The sequence below is a fragment of the Crocodylus siamensis genome, chromosome 11 (genome assembly GCF_052110815.1).
Source record: "Crocodylus siamensis isolate JL-2025a chromosome 11, ASM5211081v1, whole genome shotgun sequence".
In the NCBI taxonomy this organism is placed as follows: Eukaryota; Metazoa; Chordata; order Crocodylia; family Crocodylidae; genus Crocodylus; species Crocodylus siamensis.
In genome coordinates, this window is record NC_143405.1 from 10,039,149 (window position 1) to 10,047,077 (window position 7,929).

Genomic DNA, 7,929 nt, shown 5'->3' on the forward strand with positions numbered 1-7,929 from the left:
GAGTGATTTTATTCCATTTCAACTAGGATAAGTATAACTAAATCAAAGTCGGCTTACATCTCAACTGAGAAAGCTATTTACCCAAAAGATTATAAATAAAAAAAAAAAATCCTACAATGAAAACTCTCAAATCTTGTGGTCATTTTAGTACTTATTAATACTGGTTTGCACAGCTTTTTCATTGAACAGAGCTACTGGAGAAGAGACGGTATCTTATTCATACCAGTGGAAATGCTTAAGTAAAACTGTTAATATATGGAGGATCAGATACTTTTCTTCTGGTGAAAGAGATTTAACTTATTAACAAATCCATTATTTTCACATAAGAGGAAAGTAACCACATTTCATTTTCACTTGGCTATTCAGCTAATTCAACAGAAATTGAATGCATAGATCACAGTAATTACTGCCAATTAATATTGTATGTTGATATCAGATAACTTATAATAAAATGTACCTACATTAAATATTCTTTCCAGATACGGAAATGATGGAACATTATTTCAAATCATTGAAATTGAAGTTCAATTTACAGAGCTACAGGTTGCTTTGTAATACAGAAGAAATAAGCACATAATAAAGGCGGTCAGGTTTGAAAACTATAGACAAAAGTTTGCCAAGATACAAGAAAACAAGCTAGGGAATCAAAAGCATGTTCTGTTCAGTGAAGACCATCAGTCCCTTTGTGTACACATTTAGTTTTATTGTAACAAAGCAACTTGTACACTTTAACGTTTAAAACTGAGCATCTTTCTTTCCTTTCCAGTGAAACAAAAAAAAAAAAAAAGAAGATTTTAAAAATAAACAAGAACAAAATTACAATAGAGAATGTCAATTCCAAATAGGATCCTACAGGTTCTGCTGATTCTCCATCAAGTGGCAGGGCTCAAAGTCATCATTAGGAGAAGATTTTATTTTAAAAGTGTCATCTTAAACTGCAAGGATGTTTGTTAAACATCACAATTAAACATGCCAAAGGAGAATAAGCCATGTTGTCAAAATGCCCACTTAACCCACCCAAACATCTGAAACCCACCCTTTGCTGACCCTCTATAACCCCATTTTTTTATTTTTTTTTTCGTTTTTTTAAACAAGAGAAAGTAGACAGATACATGTTGGTAAATGCTAACTGTCCATATTCACATAGAGACACAGTGTAATCTCTGAGCCCAATATACAGAGAAAGAAGGAAAAAAGCTAGATTCTATGCACTACTACACAGGGGCCTAGCACTCTTCAGCTTCCAGCAGAGTGAAGGGAGCAGAAGGTTTTCTTTTTTCCCACAGAACATGGTGTGTTGATTCCATAAACAGTTTTTGTTTTGAGACAGAAAGGGATAAAAATGAACTCGGAACAGAAACCGATAGAGATTTTTTTCCCCACTGTATTCTGTTCAAAGTATTTCCCCCAAAATAAATTGTGAACCATGGTGTAGAGGAGAGAAAAAGAGACCTCAAGAGAACAAGGCGACTGAGCACAAGAAAAAAAAGACAGCAACTTGCTCCCAAGGACTGGAGAAAAAATTAAAAAGGTAAAAAGGGGGGAGGGTTGGAATCCATCAGTGTTCAGTTAGTCATCTTCTCCTTCATCCTCCTGTTAGGAGAAAAGCAACAGTTAAATCCTATTCACTATGTCAGTCACCAGCACCTCTTGCTACTCTACAAATTATACTCTTGTTATTCCTTCAGGACATGTTTAAGGCTCATCTCTCCTCCTTCAATAAGGGAACTGGTAGGTTGGTGGGAAGGGGGTAGGGTTCCAGCATCTCTCTCACTACTATGATATCTAATTCAGATAAGTGATGGAACTAGCTGTTGCTAAATTTTGAAAAAAATGGCAAAAAGCTTCTAAAGCCAACAGGCACTTTCATTTAAAAAAAAAAAAAAAACTGTAAAAAACCTATCATACTAATTTCAAAAATTGAATTATCAAGAGTAAAAATCTTCATCTTTCAGATACTGGCATGAACTTTGCTAAAAAAAACCACGGTCAAACACATACTTGCATTAAATGCACAGAGTGCAATTTCCAAAACTTTTCCCTGCATCAGTCTAACATACCTCATGTAAACACCACTAAAAAAGGCTAAACAAAAGCTATTACATTAGAGAAGTATGCCCAATTACTTGGAATGCAAGATGCCCTGGAGATAATCCAGAATACAATGATTAATAGGTAGAAGGGTGACAACTGAATGTACCAAAAAAATCCAGTTTATAGGAATAAAGGTGAAAAATACCAGTAAAAAACACAGACATTTAATTCAACTCAAACACCTGACTTTTCCTCATATTTCCTAGCTACTTTCCTAAAGCTACCCCCCTTCAACTGAACCACTAGAGTCACCCCCTAACTCAGAGTGGGCAAAAATGCAGCCCCCCAAGCCATTCTATCTAGCCCACAGGGCCCCTAAAAAAACGTAGAAAACTAATATTTATCTCCCCCTCACTGCCTGTCATGCGGCCCTTGATGGCTTGCCAAAACTCAGTAAGCAGCCCTCCACCCAAAATAATTGCCCACCCCTGCCCTAACTGCACTCAAACTCTTCAGAGCACTCACTGCCTTCACATGCTTCCTCCAAGAAGTTTGATAATGTTCAACTGTACAAAGTAGCAAATTCTTTTTGACATTACAAACAAGATGCCCTTAAAAGTAAGGCTTTCCAATTCGACCCATCAAACTGCTTATAGACAGGAAGGAAAAAAACCCTTCTTTCTTACCTCCCCTTCTTCTCCCTCATCGTCATCTTCATCTTCCTCCCCCTCATCTTCATCTCCTTCTTCATCAATATCCTCCAATCCTTCCTCCTCTTCATCATCATCATCATCCTCCTCTCCTTCTCCTTCTTCATCATCCATATCAGGAACCTTTATTAAAAGGCATGAATACAGCAGTTACTAAACTGATCAAACTGACCCATCACAAGAACATTGTTGCAAATAAGTATTAATATCTCATGGTTGCACTTACCAAGTAGTACTGTAATGGATTTGGCCAGATGTCATCCTTGATGACCTCTCCTAATTCATCAGCACCAGCATCGGAGTGGTCAGTGAACCAAGTGAAGAAACTTTCTGGTTCTTCATGCTGCCTCTTCCTACTGGCCTTGTTCTGTGTCTGGCTTGAACGCTTTGTCAGATCCTGAGGTGGGGGCAAGAAGTTAAATGATCAGTTTTCCTGAAAGAATGTTTTATGTGACCATTCTCTAAAAAGCACCCGGATACCACAAGAAACGCCTCATTCCCACTGTTGAGAAGAGGTGTGTAGAAGACAGATTATACAGAACTGTGAGGGCATATAGTAGTTGATAATACATGGCTTTAACAAAAACTTCCCATAAATAGGGCCAGTGGCAGCATAAAACCTGCACTCTTTTTTGATAGCATTTAGGACAATTCTTAACTTGGTCTCAAGCCTTCTTCACCAAGAAGTTCACAATTCAAAAGAAGCTGTTGTCCTGTATTAAAATATTACTACCTATACACAGCAAAAGTGTGACAAGCCACTTTGTGAAGTGCTTCAAAGCCTTGTTAGAACTATTTAAATGCTAAAGCTTTAACACACATGTAATTTAAGAAACACTGAAGCAGCCTCTAGACCTTTATGACATTGTCTTTAAACTCTTTTTTGTTTTCTCCAAAGTAAGCAAAGTTTAAGAGTCTCTTTAGTCCTATCCTTGGAGTTTTCCCTTTTAAATTTCTAGCATCTCCCTTGCAGTAAGTAAAACAGAGAATACACAACAATTTTCAAATGACTACCATATTCACTGGTTAAAAATGTACCAGGGGTTACAAGGCCATCATCTTGCTTTTGAGACGCCTTTGTAACATCTCGGAATTTCCAAGTCTGGTAAGCAGATGGCTGTCCAGTGCTATATCTAGATCTCTCTTTGCCACCTGATTTAGTTCCACACTTTAAGCTCTCACTTAGTTAAGCCAATATAGTTGCCTAGAATATACCATCGCCTGAAACTTCAACCAGAGTTACAGCTCAAAGACCCCAAAATGTAAGAGGAAAATTCTAATTTTCATTAAAACATGATTAATTTTTTTTTTACTAAAGCTAATGATGGACTGAAACAGTGACAACTGCAAAATCAAATTTTCAAGTGCATAGATACATACTTTCCCAGATTTCCACTTGATCTCAGTTGATTTTGAAGATGGATCACCACTCTCGTTCAGGTGAAACTCTTTGGAGAGAACTTTATTTTCAAAATATGGATTCTCATCAAAATACTGTAGAATGAAAAGCATTAGATTATGGTGAAATGTTCTTAGATTAGACAATATCTACCAATTGAAAGATATCAAGTATTATGACTTTTAAAATATTGACTAAGAAGCCACCATACAGACTGCTTTCAAATAAGAACAATGTAACACAGTAAATAAAATAACATACAAAATACTTACAAAATCTATTCTGTAACCTGATTTGATGTCTTCAAACTCTGTCACCTCCACTCTGGTCAAATAATGCAGTGCTTCCTCATCTTCTTCCCCCAACAGTGCAGAAACTACAACAGAAGTTACTTTATGAAGATTTGCATACATGTTATTTGGCTGCAAAGCATATAAAAATGGTCACTGAAAATAGATATAGAAAGTAATACCAAATATTCTACTTGTCCCACACTAACTTGAGAGGAAAGATACAAGCCTCACAGGAATCAGAGATGTCATTAGAGAATACCCTCTACCACAATCTACCAGAAAAAGGCCTGAAAAGCTTTAAAAAGGTGTAGTTGCTTCTTTGCAAAGAAAAGTAAGAAATAATACAGTACCCTAAAAACACAGTTCAAACTTGTTTTAGGGTAAAAGCGAGGGGAAATATTTAGGACCAAAAAAAAATTGGAAATAGCTAAGCTATTTATATTTTATAGTACCACTAGAAGAAGGAAGTCTTAGAAAAAAACATGTATTGAAAAACATATGTTGGCCAAATAAAAATCTAAAAAGAAATTTTCCTCAATCAAAGCACCAAAGAGAGTGTCAGACTTCAAAGTTTGTTTGTGTTTTTTGGTTTTGTTTTGTTTTTAAAATGTTTTTCAAACAATACTAAAAACATACCTTGTGGGTGATTGACGAATGTTGTTACCCAGAAGTTTGGGATTTTGGCGATCAATTCTGACCTCTTCTGGAAGAATGGTTGGCGGAGTTTGTTGTATTTCTGTTCTACTTTCAAAATTTCCTCACTGGCTTGTTCATTCAGTCTAAAATAAAGCAAAGAGTTGCATCAACCCCAAAGCATAGGTTGGGAACCTTGAGTTTAAAGGAGGTGCGCAAATTGCAGTAGCACAAAAAGTTGTCAACTTGACTTTGATATCCCTCAAACAGGGCTATATTAACCAAACTAACAGCCCACTCCCACAAGTAGTACGTAGCATATACTACCATAACTAATCCTACTGACTTCAATAAAACTATTCATAAATTTAACGCTATGCTTTGTAGCATTAATTGGAGAATTAAATCCTAAACCAGTAGCTGCTAACATACTAAATGTTTAGTTTATAAGAAGTGGTAAAAGACAACAAACAACCATGGATCAAATTAAAACTCAACACCTTTCTTTCATGTGATTTTTTTTTTTGTTAGCACAAGTAACGTACCACAAGAAGAACCTCTTAAGGAATTACAGGTCTCTCAAATATAATTAATTACAAAGGTGGGCCCTGATCCTGCAAGTGCTGTGCTTGGGCAGAACTCTCCATCCACTTGGAGTTTCACTAACAGTGTCCAGCCCAGGGCAGCTCCCAGGATCGGGTGTTAAGTGATCTGTGAGCCTGCTGCTGTCTCAGATGGGCACATGCTGCCCCAATGTCATTCTTTAAAAGAATATTTCTTCTTGATCACACAAGTGCCTCTAGCTTGCGATAGCAACTTTTCATAAAATTGTGACAAATTTATCCACTCAGTTTTCAGTTCTGCTCTTCACCACAACCCAACCACTTCCATAAAAGAGAGAAAAGTATTACTTTGCAATGGGAGAGGGGGTCAAATAAGCACATAAAAGTAATTCAAATGGGCTGAAAAGTTTTCAAACTCAAGTTTAGCATCAGGTCACTCTAGTTTAACCGTACATAACTTGTGCAAGACACCACAGTATCCTTACAATTTTTCAGGTTATATACACACACTTTTTTTATTTCTATACAAAATAAAACCACAAGTATACCATTGAATTAAGGCACTTTAGTAACTACGGTATTTTTTATTACAAGTTACAGGTTGATTTCTACTACAGCATCAGTTAGAAACAAACAATAAAACGATCTCTCTCAGTTTACCTGTCTATTTCATTCTGTACTTCATCAATATGTTCAATTGCTTCCTGTTGCTCTTTTTCTACAGAGAGGAAGGGGAAAAAACAAAACGGTCAAACTCCACAAGTTCTTGAGTCTGACAAACCAGCAGCGAAGTTTCTTTTTATGACATTTTCTACTACTCTGAACTGGTCCAGAAATTGCTCCTGCCTACAGACGCGAAGCTCACCAGACCTCAAACTTCAGCTAAGTTGGTTGAAACTTTGTGCTTCTTACGGAAAGCTTCAACCCCAAGGACCCACGCGCTGCTGAGTGCTGGTGACGGCACACTCCAAAAACACCGTGCTGTTGCTTTGCTTTTTAAATGCTAAGCAAAAGCCTGGGGGGTTACTTTAGCCGAACGGCATAGCGGCACACGTGTGAGCAAAAAGAGTCCTTAAAACACCCTGAACGCAGAGCAGATAGAAAACACGGCACAAACAGGCTGGTTTCCTTTACAAAAAAAATTTTTTTTTTTTTTAAAGGGAAAAAAAGAGAGAAGAACCCCCAAAAGCTGCGTGTAAAACCAAGGGCTGAAAGGAGCCAGATTTGAACTCGGAGGCCGGCTGTTTACCTCCCGCGCCGGGGGATGAGGACCCGAGCCGAGCCGAGCCGTACCGCACCGCGCGGCCCCACCCCCGCCCCCCGCCGGCAGCACGTGCGCGAGCATCGCCGCGGGTTCAGCCCCGGCCCCGGCCGCGTCCGCGGCACGTGGGGAGCAGCGCGCATCCGCCGCGCCAGCCCGCGCGGCACCACGCGGCCGCGGCGCTCGGAGCCCGGGCGGCGGCGGCGAAGCATCATGGCGGCGGCGGCGCACAATGAGGCTCCGCGGCTGCGGCGCAGGGGGGAGCGCGGAGGTGGCGGCGGGGGGGTCCCGGCGCCCCGCGAAGGCCGCAGCGCCCCCCGCCCGGCCCGGCCCCGCCTGCGCCCGCGGGAGAGAGCGAGGCCGGGCCGGGCCGAGGCGGCGCGCAGACAAAAGGGCGCTAACATGGCCTCCTCCTCCCGCGGCCGCCGGGGCCTGCACATCCGCCCGCGCTGCCCCGCGGCCCGCCCGGCCCGAGCCTGCGAAAAATGGCGGTCGGCGAGCGCGGGAGGGGACGGAGAGAAGGGGGGGCCGCGTAGCGAGGCCGCCATTCCCGCCTCACCTGAGGTCTCGTCGGCCCCATCGTGGTTGGAGTTCAGCTCCTTCTTGCTGACTTTGGCCGCCGGCGCCGACATGTTGGTGCTGCGGAGCGCGGGGAGGGGGGGGCAGGACGGGGCTGCGGCGGGGGCGGCCACTGGCTCCTCCTGCTGCTGCTGCTGCTGCTGCCGCCGCGGCCGGGACGCCGCCTCGTCCTCCTCGGCCCGCACCGGGGCTCCCGCAAGCAGGGGCGGCCGCGGCGCTCGGCTCCCTCACGCTTGCTGCACCGCCCGCGCCGCCGCCGCCGCCGCCTCCTACCGCTGCTGCTGGCGAGGGGCGGGCAGCGATGTGCGCAGGCGCAGCAACCCCCCCCTCCGGGGCACGGCGGGCACGAAATGCACAGTGCGCAGGCGCGTGCTGCCCCCCTCCCGGGCGCTGGGGGCGAGGGAGGCGCTCGGCGCAGGCGCGGCCGGAGGGCGCAGGCGCGGACGCTGGGCGCGCA

The 7,929-nt window shown here is 42.7% G+C and overlaps 1 protein-coding gene across 1 annotated transcript; it reads right to left on the minus strand.

Annotated features, from left to right (window-relative positions):
• Nucleotides 1-682: 682 nt before the first annotated feature.
• Nucleotides 683-7,773, minus strand: SET (SET nuclear proto-oncogene). Its single transcript, XM_090021291.1, has 8 exons — nt 7,453-7,773; nt 6,293-6,350; nt 5,073-5,215; nt 4,416-4,519; nt 4,125-4,238; nt 2,971-3,141; nt 2,721-2,867; nt 683-1,593 (listed from the first exon to the last, which is right to left on the minus strand). The coding sequence occupies exons 1-8, from the start codon at nt 7,523-7,525 to the stop codon at nt 1,570-1,572; spliced, it is 834 nt and encodes a 277-aa protein (XP_089877417.1). The 5' UTR covers nt 7,526-7,773; the 3' UTR covers nt 683-1,569.
• Between the last annotated feature and the right edge of the window lie 156 nt (nt 7,774-7,929).